This window comes from Molossus molossus, unplaced genomic scaffold (genome assembly GCF_014108415.1).
Source record: "Molossus molossus isolate mMolMol1 unplaced genomic scaffold, mMolMol1.p scaffold_m16_p_13, whole genome shotgun sequence".
In the NCBI taxonomy this organism is placed as follows: Eukaryota; Metazoa; Chordata; class Mammalia; order Chiroptera; family Molossidae; genus Molossus; species Molossus molossus.
In genome coordinates this window covers 73,498,160-73,520,265 of record NW_023425348.1, presented here as the reverse complement: position 1 = coordinate 73,520,265, position 22,106 = coordinate 73,498,160, and the positions used below count along the sequence as shown (strand labels likewise).

The window sequence follows — 22,106 nt, the reverse complement described above, 5'->3', positions numbered from 1 at the left end:
GTTAGAAAGGACAAAACAATTTCAGTTAAAACTGACTGAAAATCATTTAACATATACACGTTATTTTAAAAGTAGCATTTGGCTACAACTTTCAGTAAAGCTGTTACTATAACAAAAGTTTTGAAACCATTTTTAAAAAATTTTTTATTTTGTTCTTTATTGATTTTAGAGACAGAGGGAGAAGAAGAGATAGAAACATCGATGAGATAGAACATCGATTGGCCGCCTCCTGCATGCCCCCCACTGGGGATCGGGCCCACAACCTGGGCATGTGCACTGACCAGGAATTGAACCAACGACCTCTTGGTGCACGGGTCGACGCTCAGCCACTGAGCCTCATGGGCCAGGCTTGAAAACTATTTTTAAAAGCAGCTTGTTAAAACTGACTATCTGGATTAAGCATTTTCTTAACAACTGAGTGAAGTTCTAATTTTCTGGAAGGCTCTTTTCTTACAGCGTGAGTAGTTCATCAAGTCAACTTTACAACTTGTACCAGTCTTTCTTCAGGTGATTCCCGACAGCAGACAGTGACACGAGTCTTTCCGTGACTGGATAAAGTGGCATCCATTCCAGGTACAGCGATCTCGCCAGTTGTAGCAGAGTTGTTAAAAGAAAGAAACTCTTCTGACCTTTGCCATAATTAGTGACAATTTTGAATCATCAATGGAATAACAAAGGTAGCTCTCACCTGCCTCACAAGCTTCCTTTTCCACTCTCTGTTCCATACCCATTATTTGCCTAATGCCGTATTAATTTTAAATTCTTCCCTTCTTCCTGTAGAATCCCCTTTAATCTTTTCCAGGGAAATTACTAATCTACTTCAAGGTTTCACTAAACTTCTGTGTCCTAACATTTAAAATACAACAGAAATTTTTATATTTTCTCACATCTTATTGCACAATATAAATCTGATTAAAAATGCATTAAGAAACAACACTTTGTGTTCAAATCAACACTAATTTAAAATGTTTGGTAGGAAACAGCATCACTTATTTTAATATATTCCAACTTAGTAGGAAGGTGAGCAGTTATTTCTGAGGTTTAGATATTTAAACTATAGTTTACCATCAAAACAAACAACTATTTTGGTCTTTCTTCATTTATGATTTTTTAATTCTTCCTTTTTAGAAGTTCACAGTGTCACAGGAGTAAAAAACAGGACTGATAGAAAGCACTCTAAAAGGAATGGCTATATACATAAAAATTCAATAATGTTGCGGAACCCCTACTACAATGTGATCCTTATTTATTTACTGTTATACAGAAGAAACTCCTGTACATATTAATCATTCAAGTATATCTAGAGCAGTGCTTATAAAAGTGAGGTCCCACTGCTAAATTAATGGGTGTTTCTTTGAAGACCACATCCAATGTCAATACAATTAAGTAGAACTGTAACAATGTTTTGAGCTTACAATTTATTATATATCCCCAAATATTCTAAAACGCTCCAAAGAACCAAACACACAATTTACATCTAGTTTAACACCCCCTTTGTACAGCACCAAGGTTAAAAATGAATCTAACTATTCTCTTTCTTTAATTATTACAGTTTGTTATTATTTATTTTTACAACATGGAACCCCCACTGAAAATGAAGACAACTCAGGTCAAATTCCTTTACCTTAAATAAATAAACATTTCTTCCACTTCACACTTAAATACTTATTTTTTTTCATAGAGAACATATTTCTGGGTAACAACTCTATCTTTGAGAACCACTAGGCAAGTCGAATAGGATTCTCTAGGTTCGCTTTAAAACTCTCAAGAAACCTGGTAGCTAGTTCGTCATCGACAACTCGGCCGTCACTCGACATTGTGACTGTGATGAGCTGGTGCTGCTGCAGCCTGTCATTCCCCTCTTCGTCCTGAGTGAGCTTCAGCACAGGCCGGAATCTCCCAACGGCCAAAATGCAGGCCTGAGGAGGGTTGATCACTGCAGTAAATTCACTGATGCCAAACATGCCCAAGTTGGAAATACTAGAGGAAACAAAAAGCTCTGAAGGTGGCAGGCTGTCAATCAAAGACGACTTTCCCCAAGCATATATTTTTACTTTACTAAAAACTGTGCTACAAACCTTATACCAAGTCATCCAAAGACCAAAGACTAAAGACTGGTACTTACAATACTATAAAATTGTGTACCAAATACTGAGACACATACAAATATTATATCTAATATAAGCACCTATTCAGTATTGAACTGGAAGTTGTAGGCAGTGGCATATGGCAAGAAAAAGAAATGTAAGGTGCAAAGGCTAAAAAAATAAATAAATCTGTCATTATTCACAGATAAACTGATTGTATACATAGAAAATTTATGACTCTACAGATAAACTAGTCAGATTAATAAGTGAATTTAGCTAAGCCACTACATAAAAGGTCAATATAAAAATTCATTTTATATCTATATATATGTTGCTGTAATTAAAAAATAAAACTTAAGAACACTATCAGTTATAATAATATAAAAAATATCAAGGAATAAATCTAATGAAACATTTATAAGACTTCTATACAGAAAATTACAAAACATAACTGAAAGAAGTAAAAAGGCTGAGATAAACAATGGTTTATGTCACATTCATTGACTGGAAGACTCAATGCTGTAAAGAAGTCTTTTTTCAAGCTAAAGTCAGATAAAGTACCTGTTGAAGTCTTGTGTCCATTTTTTTTTAAATCCTCACCTGAGGACATTTTTCCATATTTTGTTCAGACAGAGTGAGAGGGAGAGAGAGAAAAACATCGACGTGAAAGGGACACATCGAGTGGTCGCCACCCGCACAACCCAACCAGGGCTTGGGACAAACCACAACTGAGGTACGTGCCCTTAGCGGGTACCGAACCTGGGTCTCTCTGGACCGCAGGCTGACGCTCTAACCACTGAGCCAAACTGGCCAGGGCTTGTGTCCATTTTTAAAAATAATTTGCAGGAGTTCTTATTTACAGATGCATAGACCTTTGATTTTGATTGCAATCCCAGTAAAAATCTCAGCAATATTTGGTATCAGACAAATGACAAGTTGATTCTAAAGTTTAAAATACACAGAACCAAGAAAGACAATCTCAAGGGTGAACGAAACTGGCAGACTTTCACTACTGACATCAAAAGTTATACCTTGGTGGTACTGAGCAAGGGGTAGACACAGGCCAATTGAACAGAAGAAAGATCACAGAAACAGACTGAACACATACATGTCACCTTCTCGATACTGTGAAGAAGCAGTAACCTTTTCAATATACGACACTGAGTAAACATAATATCCATAGGAGGAAAAAGAGAATTTGACCTGATTTCAGATAGATTATGATCTATATGCGAAAAGTTATAAAGTTTCTAGAAGATAACGCTGAAGAATAACTTCATGACTCTTCAGGCAATAATTCCTAACAGAAAACAAAGTCCAACTATAAAAAAAAAAAACACAAAAAAACGCTAATGAATACAACTTCATTAAAATTAAGAAATTCTGTTTGTTAAAAAAACACCATCAAGAAAGTTGCAAAGACAAGGCACAGAGTGGAAAAAGTTACTTGAAATAACGTGTAGCCTACAAAGGTCTATGTGTCTGTAAATAAGAACTCCTGCAAATCATTTTTAAAAATAGACACAAGACTTTAACAGGTACTTTATCTGATGAGTTGTTACCAGATACCCCTATGGCTGACAGAAAAATGAGAACAGCTTTCAACATCATCAGTTTGCATTTCCCTAATCACAAAAAGTACCACTGAATACTCCAAGAATTGTTAAAATTTAAAACCTAACATTACTAACAGGAATTCTCATACACTGTTAAGTATAAATTTGTATAACCATTTTAGAAAATTGTTTGGCGGTACCTAGTAAAGCTTTTAACCCAGAAATTCTACTTTCAGTGTATACAATGAAAACACGAACAAGATACTGGCAATATGTTCACAGCACCATTATTTGTAATAGCACCACACTAACCACCACAAATGCCCCACAGTAACATGGCTACTGGTAAATCACAGAGCACACTGCAGAATACTGGACACGATAACAGGAGTGATGACTTCAGACAGCAACATGGTGAATCTCACAGATATCAATGCTGATGAAAGAAGCCAGACACTAAGAAGGCATACTTATATAATCAAAGCCAGCGAAACAAATCCATGGTGATGATTTGGGAACAGTGGTTACCTTGAAGGGGTAATTCTTAGGAAGGGTAGAGGGAGTACATCCTGCTTTGGTTGATTACACCAGTTTTTTTATTTTGTAAAACATTCAAGCTACACTCAGTGCACTTTATTGTGTGTAAGTTGCACTTAAAGAAAAATAGAGCTGAAAATAACTGCAGGGTCTAAGTGTTAATATCCCCTTCCCCCAAGTACTTTAAAAATAAAAGAGATCACAAGTAGAAAAAAAATAGTTGAGGTTTATAAATCTCTTGTATTTATATATATTTTTGAATATCAAAAACAAACTCTGAATATCATTCTATGAACATCTGAATGCGTTAACTAGTTAACCCTAAAGGGTTTCTACTAGATACAAAAATCTGATTTGTCTGAAGAATATTTTCACATAACCTACTATCTAAATACAGTATGTGAAATTTAGCTTAACTTAAGAACGTTTCAGAAAATAAATAAAACAGGTTAACATGGACTTCAAGTTTAATATCTGTTTGATGATACGGATACTTGAGAGTTTAAATTTTACCTGAAAGATCCTCCTTGGTATTCTTCAGGTAACAATTTTCCATCTCGTGCTTTCTTTGACAGAACCTGAGAAAATACAACCTGTGTCAAGCAACACAGCATTATACACAGCACAGGGTAACTGTCACCTGAAATATTTGAACAGCATGCAGTCTCCCTCTGAAATGCTTTGCTCTGACTTTATAAGATGTATATATAATTTTCTCTACAAAAATTTTTAAAATGAACAAGATAGAATACAGATAATCTAAAGAAGCAAATCAAAACTCTAGAAAAATCGCTTTCCTTTAAAAATCCTTCAAATACTGTGCACCACTACTATGCAGGAAGTTTCAGTATTTCGATTTTGTCTATAAAATTGTTTCTTGTAACATAAAATATTAGACGCAGCCGTTCTTGTCAATCTAATACTTTAAATAAACTATGCAGTGGCAACAAACCCGCAACCAACACATCAGTTTTCATCTTGCAGTGTTTGCCTCTTTTTTACTCGTAACACATATAATTCCAGCCGGCTGTTAAAAAGCCCCAGAACTTTGTTTCACTTTTCAACGTTATAAGCATCTTCTGGGTTGCTAAGTCTTTATAAATGACTTTTTAATGTCTGCTTAACATTCTAAAGACTCATCTGCCAGCATTACTTAGTCATTTCCCCAGTGTCATCATTTGGTTCACTGGTTTCTTTTGAATGATTTCATATAAATTCTCAGAAGTGAAATTACTAAGCCCAGAAAATGAACATTACTGGTTCTTGATCCTACAGCTGAAGCATTTCCTGAATGAGATAGTCCAATTTACGCTGCCACAAAGAATGTAAGAAAGTAGTAATTTTATATCATTCTTGACAATACTAATGTCTACAAACTTAGAGAGGGAAAGAGAGACGACACCCTGAGAGTAAGTTTAAGAAAAGTTGTTATATTTTCCTCTACTTGTAGTTAACAACACACTTCTGTTAATTTTTATTTTTCAGTGCTTCCAAGCAAGGAAGCAGAGGTTGAGTCATTACATATGAAAAATTAATAATGAATTACTTTATGAGGAGAAGGATAGATAATATAATTCCTGGGCTTACTTAATGTTCTGTATTATATAGCTAACATAAGTACGATTACAACCATCGTTAGTAACTATTTAATTTGAAACTATAGATGATTTCAATTTTAAAAACTAAAACATCCTGTAAAAATCTAAAAACGATCTCAATGTATCACTATGACTTAATGCAATAGAAAAAACTGTGAATTTATATTCTTTGGATAGTTACTTATGAAGCTATTTGAAACCAAAATGAAAAATCAGGAGAGAGACTTAGACTTGGAATATCAGAAGTAGAGAACACTCTGCGATGTATTTTTCCTGCGTAAGCAGTACAAGTTTCACATGATCTCAACAGGCATACATCACGTGGCCCTGAAAGGCACGTCTTTGAAGGCAGATGCTCTCCTCATATCCTGATGAGCTACCGCACCAACACAAATTAAAAGCACATTCATCTAAAAACTAGGTTGCAAGCACACATAATACACTTCAAAAAAAAATCTCTGTAGACTCTAAATACATCAGCAGGATATTCCTATCAATGAACTCTAAGAATCTAAAGTAAAAATAGAATGCGAGGAGGATCACTGGTTCTAAAAATTCCTAAAGAATCCTCACTGGATTTTCCTGGCAATGTGAAAATGTGAACTTAAAATCAAAGCAGGTGCCCGGCCGGTGTGGCTCAGCGGTTGAACATCGACCCATGCACCAAGAGGTCGCTGGTTTGATGCCCGGTCAGGGCACATGCCAGGTTGTGGGCCAAATCCCCAGTGGGGGGCATGCAGGAGGTGGCTCATCGATGTTCTCTCTCATCGATGTTTCTATCTCTCTCCCTCTCCCTTTTTCTCTCTGAAGTCAATAAGAAAAAAAAATTCATAAAAAAATAAAAATCAAAGCAGGTGTTACCTGAAGCATCCAGCTGAAAGGATATAATACAGGGTGACCAGCAAACATTTCGAAAATATATCACCTTATTCATTCATTCAAAAAGTATACTAGGTACTAATGAGGTAAACTTTACCCCTGCCTTTTAAAACTGCTCTAATTAATAAAGAATTAAGAACAGTGTGGGATCTAGGGCTCATTACTATATTATTCCATTTAGGAAGTACAAACCTGAACTTGGCCGAGACATGCCTTTTAGCACCACACACTGATATCCTTGGGATTAATGAGGGTCAAGAAGTAAACACTTAGTGCAGGTGTTCTTTTTTTTTTTTAATCCTCACCTGAGGACATTTGTGCATTTATCTTCAGATAGAGCAGGGAGGGAGAGAGGGAGAAAGAGAGAGAGAGAAACATCGACGTGAGAGAGACACATCGACAGGCTGCCACCCACACGACCCCAACAGGAGCCAGGGACAAATTGCAACTGAGGTACGTGCCCTTAGTGGGAACCGAACCCAGGACTCTCTGGTTCACAGGCTGATGCTCTAACCACTGAGTGGAACCGGGCAGGGCTTAAGTTTACTGGTCTTTTTTTTTCAGTGCAGGTGTTCTCGACCAGAGGTCCACAGAGGCATTTCCAGGGACCTACAAACTCCTTGGAAAGTTAATTTCAGTAACAGTTTTTATTGAAAATATTAAAATATTCATTGAGCTACAACTATGTCTTCTGAGCACTCTTCTAGAATTGGATACATAGCAATGAACAAGAGTGAATGTGAGGTAGGAGGGAACATAAAGGGTCAACAAATAAGGCAACGTTAAAGACTGAAGAACGTAGGAAGACAATAAAACAGGGCAATGCACGAAGCTATTTGAGCTACAGAAGCCAAAGAAGGCCTAAGGAAGTGACGTCCGAAGTGAGAAATGCCTGGATTTAAAGAAATCCCCACTTCCACTGCTTCCTAAATGTATCACCTTGGGCAAATTTCTTAAAGTGTTTAACTCAGTTTCCTCCATTTTAAAATGGAAAAGTTTAGGTTCCAATTATACTAATGGGCTAAGAGGTTACATGAAATGCTTAGCCTAGTGTCTGGCGTATCCTAAGAACAAGAGAGTGGAATGTGGCTCACAGACAGCAGGGTGGGAGACAGAAGCAGGCAGAATGAGAAGTACAGGCAAGCAGCCAGAGCAAGGGAACCCTCAGAGCCACTGGGATCACAGGGAGTGCTCGAAGACTCCCAGAGGGCCTGGGATACTGCAGAGGGTGAGCCTGCCCTTCCATCACGGAGGATGGTGACACTGCTTCCTTACCATCTGAACTCTGATGCTAACATAGCTGCTTTAAGAACTAGCAGTTAGCCTAGCTGGTGTGGCTCAGTGGCTGAGCGTTGACCCATGCACCAAGAGGTCACCAGTTCGATTCCCCGTCAGGGCATATGCCCAGGCTGAGGGTAAAATCCCCAGTGGGGGGCATGCAGGCGACAGCCAATCGATGTTCTCTCTCATCGATGATTCTCTCTCTCCTGCCCCCTTCCCCTCTCTCTGAAATCAATAAAGAAAAAATATTAAAAATAAAATAAAAATTAAAACACACTCTGCAAATCTTTTCAAAGACAAGTGAAGAAGGACTTTAAAATAACAGTTCTTACAAGGTCATCTTTAATTACATCTAACTCACAGATTCCAAGAGGACAATTTTTAAAAAATGTATTTTTTTATTGATATTTTAGAGAGAGTAAGGATGGGAGAGAGAGAGAGGGAGAGAGGGGGAGAGAGAGAGAGAGAGAGAGAGAGAGAAACATTGATGTGAGAGAGGAACATCACCTGGCTGCCTCCTGCATGCTCCCTACTGGGGATTAAGCCCAAAACCCAGGCATGTGCCCTGATCAGGAATTGAACCAGGACCTCTCAGTCCATGGGAGAGTGGTTCAATCCACTGAGCCATACTGGCTGGGCCCTAGAGGATACTTTTTAAACTAGATTGCCTTGTATTCATTTACTTATTATTGAGCCTACTTTATCTGTAGATTATTTCTGAAATTTGAATATTAAATTTTCTTGAAATGGGTTGTACCTGCGCCTTGGTTGGGTGGCTCAGTTGGTTGGAGCATCATCCTGTACACCAAAAGGTTGCAGGTTTGATTGCCAGTCAGGGAATATATCTAGGCGCAGGTTCAATCCCTGGTTGGGGCATGTATGGAAGGCAACCAATCAATGTTCCTCTCACCATTCTCTCTCTCTCACTTCTCTCTCTCCCTCCCCACTTCCTCTCTCTCTAAAATCGATAAAATCATATCTTCAAATTAGGATTCAAAAAATAATAAAAATAAATAAATAGGTCATACCTGGATAAAAACTTAAAATTCCATACATACAAACAACAATCACTTAGAAATACATACACACTATATATATAAATATATATAATTATATGGATAGATGTGTATTATATCAACCACAGGGTGACCAGACCATGTCAACACTGTATCAGAGAGTAAATTCCAACACTTGGAAAGCACAGTATTACTGAAGGTGTACCTTCACAGAGTCAGCAATTTCCTGTATACCCTTCGCAGCAGCATCTTTTATGATCGGTGTAATTAAACCTTTATCAGTTGCCACAGCCACTGAAATGTCAATAAAGGGCAGTTGCTTTGGGCCCTCTCCATCCCAGCTTACATTAACACTTGGCATTTGCTAGAAAACAGAAACAGAAAAACATGTTACTAAAGAAGCAGCTTTAGAACAAGGTGATTATAGACAAATAACTAACATTATTATCCATATTTAAAAGTAAATATAGCTAGACAGAAGGAAATAAAAAATTGGTTTAAAAAATGGTTTGGATCGCTGTGTTAAATATTTTTTATTTATATTTGCGACGAATAATTCAGCATACCATCTTTTTGAAGCAACCTTGAGGAAATTCTGATGATGTATATACTTTGATCTCTTTATTATCATGGTTAAAAAAAGGCTCCCTTTGTTAAACCTGATGGCTAGAAAGTACTTAATGTTTGTCAGACTTCCTGCCCCAACGTCTGACCAACAGGACCTTCAGAAGAAAGAGAGGGAAGCGTGTAGTGACATTCATCCCCATTCTTCCTGTGGCCCAAAGACCGCCTGACTTTCTAGCACAGCCTGGAAGATATCAGCAGGCCATTCATACATGACTTCCTTATTTAAGAGAGATTTTCTAGCTGTATAAACATATGATATGTCCTACAGGTGAGCCTGTATATAGTTAATATACATACAACTACACTGAGGATGAAAAACCAGATGAAATGATTAACTGCCTGGAAACGATGTGAACTGGTATGTTGTCAAATGTCATAGCAGAAAATGATGCTGAAAAATAGACATCAAAAACAAATTTCTCGCCCTGGCCGGTTTGGCTCAGCGGTTAGAGCGTCGGCCTGCGGTCCAGAGAGTCCCAGGTTCGGTTCCCGCTAAGGGCATGTACCTCGGTTGCAGTTTGTCCCCGGCCCTGGTCGGTCGTGTGGGTGGCAGCCACTCGATGTGTCCCTTTCGCGTCGATGTTTCTCTCTGTCTCTCTCTGTTCCTCTCTCTCCCTCCCACTCTACCTGAGCAAAAGATGGAAAAATGTCCTCGAGTGAGGATAAAAACAAAACCAAAAAACAAATTTCTCTTCTCAAAAATTCTGTGCTTTCTACAGAATAAGATCCATACCTCTCCACATGTAACCACAGCCAACCACAATGATTCCACCCCCCGGCCTAATCTGCCTGACCACGGCCCAGGTGAGCCCCCACCTCCCTCGGGCTCTCCCGGCCACGCTGCGCTCGTGCCCATTTCATCATTTAAGTGCTCTTTTCACTTCGCCATCTCCCAAGGCTCAGCTCGCTCATGCACTGATGCCACCGTGTCAAAACCATAAACAGTGACGTCCCAACCTCTTAGAAGATTTTAAGTTCTTTGGAGATAATGGTAAAGCAAAAGAGGAAAAAAAAAAATAAACCTCACAAATTAAGAATATTTGGCAAATAAATTTAGTTAGAAAGCTGTGTAACAAAAACCTATGGGACATAAACTAAATTGTACTCAAATAATCTAAATAATCTTATTATAAAAGATAATTAATGATAAATTACATAGTCAAGTTTTCTAACAAAATATCTCTAACCTAAGGAAATAAAGGAATACATAATAAAACAATATAAAAGCAGTGAGAATATAAATATGCAATAATAAAAGCGAGACAGAGTTCAGAAAACCCTCAAGCATTGAGGACATAAACATAATTATAAGCAAATTTAAGTGACTCTAGGCTAATACATTTGGGAATCTAGGCAAAATAAATGATTTTCTGCAAATATATAAGTTTCTAAAACTGATTCAAGAAAAAGCTAAAAATTAAACAGCTCAGTAATTATGGAGAAACAATGAGAAAGTTGCCAACACTCCCTTCTCAAAATAGAACTCAGACATTTTTATGGCTAATTCTATAAAACTTCAAGAAATAAAAATCTTGCCCTGGCCGGTTTGGCTCAGCGGTTGGAGCGTCGGCCTGTGGTACAGAGAGACCCGGGTTCGGTTCCCGCTAAGGGCACGTACCTCGGTTGCAGTTTGTCCCCGGCCCTGGTTGGTCGTGCGGGTGGCAGCCACTCGATGTGTCCCTTCACGTCGATGTTTCTCTCTCTCTCTCTTCCTCTCTCTCCCTCCCGCTCTATCTGAACAAAAAATGGAAAAATGTCCTCAGGTGAGGATAAAAAAAAAAAAAAAAAAAAAGAAATAAAAATCTTTACAATATTAAAACAATCACAGAGAAAGGAAATGAAAAAAAATACCCAAGTCCATTTTGAAGCCATTGATTAAAAAAAGGAAAAGCCTGAAAAAGCTAGCATAAAATTACAATTACAATTACTATGGCTCTTGATATAAAATTATGAAATGAAATACTGACAAGTAGCTAATGATCACTTAAGAAGGGCAAGAATAACTCATATAGAAAATCAGTAATAATTCAAAATATTATTTGGTCAAAAGACGTATGTACATTTAGATATGAACAGCTGAACAGGCATGCCTATAAATTCTCAATTATTTAACTGTTCAAGAAATAAAAATAAATTATTTATAAACATACTTTAATATAGCACTTACTAAGCAGCGACATAGAAAAGCAGCCTCGTCCGTGCACAGGAGGCAGGCAGGGTAGGAAAGCAGCCTGGTCCGTGCACAGGAGGCAGGCAGGGTAGGAAAGCAGCCTGGTCCGTGCACAGGAGGCAGGCAGGGTAGGAAAGCAGCCTGGTCCGTGCACAGGAGGCAGGCAGGGTAGGAAAGCAGCCTCGCTCGTGCACAGGAGGCAGGCAGGGTAGGAAAGCAGCCTCGCTCGTGCACAGGAGGCAGGCAGGGTAGGAAAGCAGCCTGGTCCGTGCACAGGAGGCAGGCAGGGTAGGAAAGCAGCCTCGTCCGTGCACAGGAGGCAGGCAGGGTAGGAGAGCAGCCTCGTCTGTGCACAGGAGGCAGGCAGGGTAGGAGAGCAGCCTGGTCCGTGCACAGGAGGCAGGCAGGGTAGGAAAGCAGCCTGGTCCGTGCACAGGAGGCAGGCAGGGTAGGAAAGCAGCCTCGTCTGTGCACAGGAGGCAGGCAGGGTAGGAAAGGGTGCAGAGTCACAAGTAAGGAACACTGGCTTTTACATCTCTAGTCAGACCACCTGCCTTCCTGCGACCACCACTGGGACACTATTAGGGTTCTCCAACTTAATACACGTGTCCAGAATCAAACTAGAGATTCCCTGCTTCAAACCTGCTTCTCTCCCATTTTCCCAATCTTGGTACATGGGAAACTCCATGCCTCCCTTCGCTTGGGCTCAAATCCTCGCTCTTCTTTCCCTCATCCAATCCATTAGCAAGTCCTGCTGGCCCTACTTTTAAATGTAACCAAAATCTACACCACCGCAGCTTCCCTGCTACCACCTGAGTCCAAACCAGTGCGACCGTGTCCAGCCTCCTGGGAGACCGCGCTGCTTCCACCTTGCCTCTCAACAGGCTCTATTCCACACGGCACCCACAGCAGTCCCTTCTTTTTCTGTTTTAAGTGTGACTCATATCAGCTCACCCTTTGCTTAAAACCCTCCAAAGGCTTCTTTCTCTTTCATAATAAAATCCCTAATCCTTATCATGGCCTCCCTCGACTCCACCCTCTTTGAGAACATTTCAAGCTCATCTCCTACCCTGTGCTCTTGCTAACTCCACTCGAGGCACACCTGATCCTCAGCGCCAGGGCTGAATGACACGACCCACTCCTCACAGGCTTTGTGCTGCTGTTCCCTGTCAGGAATGATTTCTAGCACACACCTACTTGGCTCACTCCCTCTCTCTGTGCTGGCCTTGTCTGAATCATCACTTGTCAGAGAGGCCGTCCTCTTGGAAATAACTCCCCTTGTTATTCAGTCCCCACACCATGCTTTCTCACCTCAGCGTCTTCACTATCTGATGTTTAGTATCTGTCTGTCTCTCCCAACCAGAGCGCAAGCCCCATGCGAACAGAACATATACAGGCTTTTGTTCACTACCATATTTCTAATGTCTGAAATGTATGTGGCACAAGACAGGGGATCAATTAGTATTTGCTGAAGAAGTGGTCTTTATTCTGCTATAATTACTTAGTTGCAAGCCCTTTCAATTCTCAGATTCTTCATCTATAAAACTGAGAAAGATTAAATGATAGAACGATTTTAGTAAAAACATTATAAAATGTTTGAGACTTAAAAATAAGAATTCTATCATATAAAAATTCAAAGTAAGACTACTTTAGATGCCAAAATTTTGGGGGTCTGCTACTTACTTTCAGGGTAACAGCTGCTGCCTTGATGATAAAATCATTTACTGACACTTTAATGTCATCTGGAAGAAAAACAAGCATATTAAAATCAAGGTTCATAATAAACTTTCACATTGACAATTACGATTTCACACTTGGAAATTATGGGCTACAATGACAAAAAAAAATAACAGGTGTTTGTTTGTTTGCTTATTCAATAAGGTTCTGCTAATCAGAAAAACTTGCATTAAATGAGGTCCTGGACAAATAGTATTAACCATGAATATAAAAGTTTATTCTGAGCCTTGATTATAATTCTTTTAAATTTCTCAGATATCACACACAAAAACTTGAAGGATACATTACAACCTCAATCAGAAAGAAAAGAATTAACTCCTATGTCTCCAAAGAGACAAATGGTCTCTCTGTGACGTATATAAACAGAAAATTTGTAAGATGATTCCTTTTTTATCCTTTTCAGATGTCCTTATATTGTGCATGCTTTATAATATACTGATTAATATTAGAACTGTGATACATGTAGTCACTTTAAAAATACAAATATATATCTGGGGGAGATTCAAAAATTTCTTTTTACTAATGGGGTATCTAAAACAAAAATTAAATAAGATCTGCATTTTAACTTAACAAAACATTATATAGCACATGCCAAAGATGAGGCAATGTTGGTATAGGTCCTAGTGTAATAAGTGAGATTTTCTGTCTAGTTTTATGGTGAATCCATTTGAATTCATTTCCTCCCAGTATATACATGATGATTTTAAGATAAAGCTGAGGTCCTTTCCCTCCCTAGTGGGTATGTGTTGAAAAATGTAAACTACACTTGATTTTTTTATTGAAAGAGCTTCCAGAAGACTTTAAGATCAAGATCTAGTCAATGGTATGTGGCAGGAATCACAAATCCTGTTATAGGAGTGTCATGGAATTTCGTATGAACAAAAGCTCATTCCAAAGGCATGCTGAGGATTTCAGAAAGAGATTAGATGAATTACCATAAATATAAATACTGCCAAACTGTCATGGTAACTCAGCTGCTCATTTAATTCATAGCTCTTCTAATTCAGATTTCCAGAAACACACATTTTTTGTTTCTTTAAAATCCCTTCAGGAATAGAAATAAAAATGGATTCTCTGTGCTTAGACTTTTAATGATAACCCATATAAAACACTTGGTGTGCACAAATTCAAATACGTGGACATAATCTTTTATGTACTCATCATTACCTCTCATGGCCCCTGGGCTTCCTTCGCACTTTATCTACTACGTGTCCACAGTGAAGACTTCCAAAACCACCAACCAGCTGATAGTTTCCAACCTACTGCCCAAGTCCACAGTCCTCACCTAAATTCCCGCCTCAATCATACTCCAACATGTAGTATTCTTTGGTTAAATACTTTTTCCAGCTACTCTCTCTTACTGGCTTCGTCACTATATTCTCTTCCAGTTTCCTTCCAATCTCTGTCATTCACTTGTTTTCAGTTTCTTCCTCTGAATGCTGGCATGTCTCCAGGGGAGAAGTTTCAGCTCCATAGTTTTGCTATCATTTATATGACAATTCCTCCAAATTCTACCTCTAATCCTGATGTATTTGGACCTTCAGATTTATAAATCCAATTTGTCACATGACATTTCTACCTATATTTGTAATAGAAGTCTCAAACCTGACATGTACAAAGAAGATTTTTTCAAGTCCCTTTATTTTTACTCATTGTTACAGCAAGTGTCAAGCACACAGAAAGAAGACAGTGACGTTTGTTGAGAAGAAGAGAGTAGAAAATTGTGAGGGAATATCGAACATACTCATTTGCAAATCGGTACAAAAGAAAGTGTGGAACATGCCTATAGAATGTTATACATTATAACCTTACATAAAAAAGAGGAGTGGAGATACACAGGATACATAGATAATGTGGGCTCTTTGAAGACTTACCACAAAGTGTCTAATTGCAAGGACATATAAAACTAGATCCTGCAAAGATTCTACACACTAATCTACATTGCCACGGAAATTGTACTCTTTTCTGCCTCAAGAAAGGAGCCGGGAAAATTATTCTCATAGTAACCTCTGTACCATACCTAAACAAGTATGACTTGAGACCTAAGGGGAGCTTCCAGTGTTAACTTTTTAAATATCAATCACTTTCTCTGGAATAACTTTGCGTTTGGTTCTTTAAACTTTTAAAAGCTGTCAGGTTATCTTCATATGTAATTTTGAAAGTCTGTGCCCCATCCAATAGGGTAGGAGAAAATGCAGGATAAAGTACAAAATCCTAACTTTCATGAGCACACTGGGGAGCTGAGGTCACCAAGCAAACAGGTAAGATGAGTGTCAAGGAGTGACGGTCCCCTTCAAGGAGAAACCAGCACAGTAAGTGGTCGACCACTGTCAGAGTGCGGGGCGATGGGCATGAGCAGCTGGGGAATGTCAGTGGAGAGATGGAGATGATAAAGACATCTAAATGGATACACAGGGGGAACCACATTATGTCAAAGATAAATAAATTTTTTTTTGTCAAGCTTCACAGACTTAACACAGCAGAGGAAAGGTCAGAAAATGAAACCAGATTGGTTTGTTAAAGCAAATCACATTATGCATATATTCTGGGGCTTAAATTATATGCAAAAGTAAAACATGAAAATAATAGTATAAAGAACAAGAGGAAGAAAATGTAGTGAAATTGTTGTAAGGTTCTTCCATTAAATGTGAAGTAGTGTAATACATATTTGAAGGCAGACTGTGGCAAGTTGAATTATACAGGGGTGGGCAAAAGTAGGTTTACAGTTGCTCGTATGGCAAAAGACATGCAGGTTATAATTATAATAATACAAGAATAAACTCTGTTTCACATACTCACAACTATAAACCTACTTTTACCAATCCCATATTGTTAACTTCTTTCTAACGAAATCGAGAGAGAGAAGAAAACTGAGAGAAATAAAATGGGATTTTTAAAAAGTAATTAATCTAAAGGAGGCAAATAAAACAGAAAAAACAGGAACAAGAGATGGAACAAAAAGGGACAAAATGGTACAAAGGACAACAAATAATACAAAGGAAAAACAAAGAACAAATTCATTAAATGTGAATGATTTAAACACCTTAAATAAAAGACAGAGATTGTAGGACTGGATAAAAAAGCAAGAACCAACTATATGCTGTCTCCAAAAAACCAGTTTGAATATAAAGATACAGATACATTAAAAGTAAAAAAAAAAATGTGAAAGGATATAATATAAAAACACTAATCTGAGAAAGCTGGAGTGCTTATATCAATATTAGATAAAGAAGGTTTGAGGACAATAAATATTACACCAGGAACATTACATGGCAGGTCTAATCATTAAAAACCCTAAAATCCTAAATGAATATGTATGTGCCTAATAAACAGAACTTCAAAATACATGAAACAAAAACTGACAGAACCAAAAGGAGAAACAGACAAACCCACAATTACAACTGAGGATTTTTAATGCTTTTCTTTCAATAACTGATAGAACAAATAGATAAAATATCAGTAAGGACAAAAAGAACACCATCAACCGTCACTTATAGAACACTTCTCAAAACAAAAGTAGAACATACATTCTCTTTAAGTACTCATGAACTATTCACCAAGCTTGACCCTATTATGACTATAAAATAAATCTCAACAAATTTTAGAAGATTTAAATCATACAAACTGTGTTCTCTAAACACAATGGAGTTAAACTAGAAATCATACAGAAAGATAACAGAAAAGTCCCCAAATACTTGGAAATCAAACTGACATGTCTAAATAATTCATGGGTGAAAAAAAGAAATCACAAGTGAAATTAGAAAATATCTTGCGTTAAATGAAAAGGAAAATAAAAATGTCAGAATTTGTGGGATACAGTTAAGCACCACTTACAGAGAACTTAAAAATATTATATGCTTATGTTAGGAATAAACAAAGTTTATTATATTGATTTCAGTTTTCACTTAAGAAATTAGAAGAAGGGAAACAAATTAAACCAAAGCAATGCAAAGAAAATAATAGATTAGAGCAGAAATCAATGAAAACAAAATTACAGAAACAATACAATTGATTAAATCAAATACTGGCTCTTTGAAGAGATCAATAAAACTGATAAACCTCTAGCCAGAAGAAAGTTAGAAGACACAAATTACTAATATCGAAAATGGGGACATCACTTTAGATTACATAGATGTCAGAAGTACCATAAGGTAATATATGAATGACTTTATTCCAATAAACCAATTAGTTAGATGACATAAACAAATTCTTTGGAAGACACAAACTACCAAAACTCATTCAAGAAGAAACCGATAACTTGTATCTATTTTAAAAAATAAATTTGAGTTAAAAATCTTCCCATATAAAAACAAAAGACAAAAACAAACCAGAGGCCTAAGTAGCCTCACTGCTAAATTCTACCAAACAATTCGAAATAAAACCAGTTCTATCCCAAATCTTCCAGAAAATAATGGAGGAAAAAAATTTCCTAATTCATTCTATGAAATCTAATAACAAACCCAGAATAAAAATCTCAACAGAAGAAAACTACAGGTCAGAATTTCTAAAAATCTCAACAGAAGAAAACTACAGGTCCATAGGTGTAAAGATCCTCAGCAAAATTTTAGAAAATGGAACCAAGCAATTATGAGAAAATTAATGATTAAATGAGTTTTAGTCACTTGGTATAAGTAATTACTCAAAATTCACCATATTAACAGACAGGAAAAGGAAAGATTTATCTCAAAAGATACCCAAAAAGCATTTGACAAAATTCACCATCCATCCAAATGTGAATTTCTTTAGCCTGAAAAAGAAAATCTACAAAAACTTCTAACATTAAAGACTGCATATTTTCTCCCAAGAACAAGAACAAGGCAATAATAGCTACGTTTACTACTTATATTCATCACTGTAACAGAGGTTCCCAACAGTGCAATAAGGCAAGAAAATGAAATAAAAGCCAAATAAATTGGAAAGAAAGAAATGATATATCAGTTTATGCTAAAAATTCTTATTTCTCTCAGCAACTTTAGTTTTAATTGAGTTTGGGGAGGATCATTACACATTTAATAATCTAAAATGCACTTTGAAGAAGAAATTAAAAAATTAAAACCTGTATCAAGAAGAGTGATATCTAAGACATATTTATAATCTAAAACATTCTTAAATTAGCTTTGGATTTTATACTTCCTTTTTTTTTTTTAATCCTCATCCGAGGACATTTTTCCATTTTTTGTACAGACAGTGTGGGAGAAAAAGAGAGGAAGAGAGAGAGAGGGAAACATCGACGTGAAAGGGACACATCGAGTGGCTGCCACCCGCACGACCAACCAGGGCCGGGGACAAACTGCAACCAAGGTACATGCCCTTAGCGGGAACCGAACCCGGGTCTCTCCGGACCGCAGGCGGACGCTCTAACCGCTGAGCCAAACCGGCCAGGGCGGATTTTATACTTTCTAAAATGCTAAGGACTGCTTTGTTCAGGTATCATACCAAAAAGTATGATTTATTCAATACTATGAAACCAATTTATTTCTTATAGGAAAAGAGAACCAATTATTTTCTCTAGCACTAAAATATCCCCAGATGATGAAACTGAAATAAAAAGCTACACATTGTGCATTTTATAAATAAAGCATTTCATGATAGTTAGCATATGTACTGCATTTAGTAAATTCAACTTTACTAACCTTTGACCAGACTTTGTCTAACTTTTAAAACAGCTCCAACATCACAATCAGCAGTAATATATGCATGAGGTACAGTACTTTTAGATTCAGTTAACCTCTTGGCAATAACTCTTCGAATATTGCTAGCTGGGATTTCAGTGAATGTGCCCTGCAAAGAAAAATCTGTCCATTAAACCATAAATGAAAGGGGAAAAAAATAAACTTCATAACAGAAATCAGCTCTCAGTTACTTATGATAATAATTAAAGATTAATACAGAAAAAGTACTATTAAAAATTTGCAGTTTCCTGGCTGGTGTGGCTCAGTTGGTTGGAGTGCTGTCCTGTACACCAAAAGGTGGTGAGCTCAATTCCCAGTAAAGGCACATACCCAGGTGATAGGTTCAATCCCTGGTTGGGGCATGTGCAGGAGGCAACCAAGTGATGTTTCTCTCTCACATCCATGTTTCTCTCTCTCTTCCCTTCCCTCTCTTTAAGATTAAAAAAAAAAAAAAAGTCTTAGTATAAGGAAGAATGTAAGAAGCCTGAGGAGTTTCAACATTATAGTATAAAATGGTAGAAAAAAGTTCATAGTATATGACTGAAAGAAAATGTGGAAAAATTCAAGTTTCAGTTATGAAAGGGACTTCTTATGTTACTATGTCTAAGATGATTTGAAAAAAATCTAACAAATCATGAATAATTCCTCATGATGTGTGTGCACGCACATGAACGCACACACACCAGAAATACCACCTATAAGCAATTTTTGTTATAAACATCATTTCTTAATAACACTCAAAGTTGCCAATAAATCAACACACCAACTACAAGCAATTCTTACTTATAAAAATGACATAAAGTAGAAAAAGATAATCCGATACACTGAATAATCTATAAAATTTTTTTCTACTTCAGTTTATCATTTTTAAAATCACGAGTACTTTATTTCCTAGAAATTCAAAATATAAAGTATGAATGAGATAATAAAATTGTCCTGTAACATTATTATTGTAGCTTTTCCATTGTGTTCCTTGAACTTCTAACAAAAGCATGATGGACCTTAAATTACATCTAATTCCTTCCTTGTACTTTATGTCATTCTGGGACTGGGTTACAATCATTCCAGGATAATACAAAGAAGCATTTTAACAAATACTCTCTTACAGAATGAAACATTTTAAGTTCAAGTACTTGATCAAATAGAAAAAAATGCTCTCTACATACCATGAGAATCTGAAAGTAAGGTTTATTTTCCTAATTTGAATAACTTATTTTTTAAAGAAATAAGATTTGATGACACATAAACTTTTTGTATATGAAGTCATAAATCTATAATGCATAGTAAAAAAATCTGTTTCCTGTGAAACTTGTACTGTTTTCAATTCCTTGAAAATATTATATTAAAACATATTTCTCCATTAGAAAAAAGTGTAGTTTGTCTCTATTTTTTACTCTTTAGGTGCCCATTCAATTTTAAATAAACCTGATTATCCACATTCTTTCTGAGGGGAAGGAAATGAATGGCATGAAGCCAGGAAAGAAAGACAGAGCGGCAGAGTGGAGGGACTTGAAAACAGAAAAGGCCTGCTGTACTGCATACACCTCAGAAGTAAAACGTGAGGAACTCCGTAATTCTCCATAGTGAGACTATCAATTTCCTTAATCAAAAAACAAAACATGTCCACAAAAGGGAGCCACTGTTTGCTACCAATTATTAGTACCACCCCCAAGAAAAAAGACATGAAAACAATCATGATTATAGAGCGTATATATGGTACCGAAGTTGTGAAACTTGTAGTAAATATAAAGTGAATCATAATTCTAATGTTCCTTTCAGAAGTTAACACTGGACAAGTACATTTGGTTTGTGCTAGGAAATCTGCAAAACAAAGCATTTGGAGAGTGTTGTATTTATCACTTTTAGCTGCTACTAAAATAGATTGCTAAAAGTACTTGTAGCCCTGGCCGGTTTGGCTCAGCGGTTAGAGCATCAGCCTGTGGCCCAGAGAGACCCAGGTTCAGTTCCCGCTAAGGGGTGACATCGGTTGCAGTTTGTCCCCAGCCCTGGATGGGTCGTGCGGATGGCAACCACTTGATGTGTCCCTTTCATGTTGATGTTTCTCTCTCTCTCTCTTCCTCTCTCTCCCTCCCACTCTATCCGAACAAAAAACAGAAAAATGTCCTCGGGTGAGTATTAAAAAAAATAAATAAAAGTACTTATAAAACATATAGTAATGGTGCTTATTTTCTCTCCCACTTAAATCTGAAAAGTAAAAATCTACTCAGATGACATTACCACTGCATTAGGTTGTCCAGGTGTTGACATGGGTGGGATCATTGGCCGGGGATAAGATGGCTTGGCTGGGGCCTGTGAGGGCAAAGGTGTAGTGGGAGTTACTGGAGGGGTGGGGGTTGGTCTGGATTCCGTGATCTTGCCCATCTGTTTCAGCTGAACAAGCTTGAGAGCGTCCCTGGAGATAAGAGGGAATTAGATAACCATGATTAGCAACAAGAACTATAATAAAAGTTTTAGAAAATGGAGATGAGATGTGGAAGGAAGATACAGAAATATATGTATGTCAAGGCTATAATGCATAATGAATTACTTGAGCTAGATAAGTGAATCTTGTCTCTTACCTGGTCTGATGATTCATATTATTTGTCCAATGGCTACAATATTTATATATTTTCAAAAATAAAATAACAAAATTTTATCAAAGTATTGGGTGTATGCCCGGCTGGTGTGGCTCAGTGGACTGAATGTCTTCCCATGGATTGAGAGGTCCTGGTTCGATTCCTGATCTGGGCACATGCCTGAGTTTCAGGCTCAATCCCCAGTGAGGGGCGTGTAGGAGGCAGCCAAGTGATAGTTTTCTCTCACATCAGTGTTTCTATCTCCCTCTCCCTTCCTCTCTCTCTAAAAAAATCAATAAAAACATATATACATATAAAAACAGGACTGGGTGTAGACAGTTATTTTAAAAAAAAAGAAATTAGTCTTTTT

The 22,106-nt window shown here is 37.2% G+C and overlaps 1 protein-coding gene across 4 annotated transcripts in view; it reads right to left on the bottom strand.

Moving 5' to 3' along the window:
- Positions 1 to 323: 323 nt before the first annotated feature.
- The window catches only part of PDHX (pyruvate dehydrogenase complex component X), a 62,018-nt gene continuing 40,235 nt past the window's right edge, over positions 324 to 22,106 (bottom strand). For 2 of the 4 annotated variants that reach the window (XM_036259220.1, XM_036259222.1), the window contains exons 6-11: positions 21,399 to 21,573; positions 19,122 to 19,269; positions 13,435 to 13,493; positions 9,160 to 9,318; positions 4,694 to 4,773; positions 324 to 1,980 (exon numbers count right to left, since the gene is read on the bottom strand). In XM_036259220.1, the coding sequence (XP_036115113.1) occupies positions 1,722 to 1,980; positions 4,694 to 4,773; positions 9,160 to 9,318; positions 13,435 to 13,493; positions 19,122 to 19,269; positions 21,399 to 21,573 (880 nt within the window). In that variant the 3' untranslated portion in view covers positions 324 to 1,721. The remainder of the gene's footprint in view (positions 1,981 to 4,693; positions 4,774 to 9,159; positions 9,319 to 13,434; positions 13,494 to 19,121; positions 19,270 to 21,398; positions 21,574 to 22,106) is intronic. The other 2 variants (XM_036259221.1, XM_036259223.1) reach the window with 2 other exon arrangements.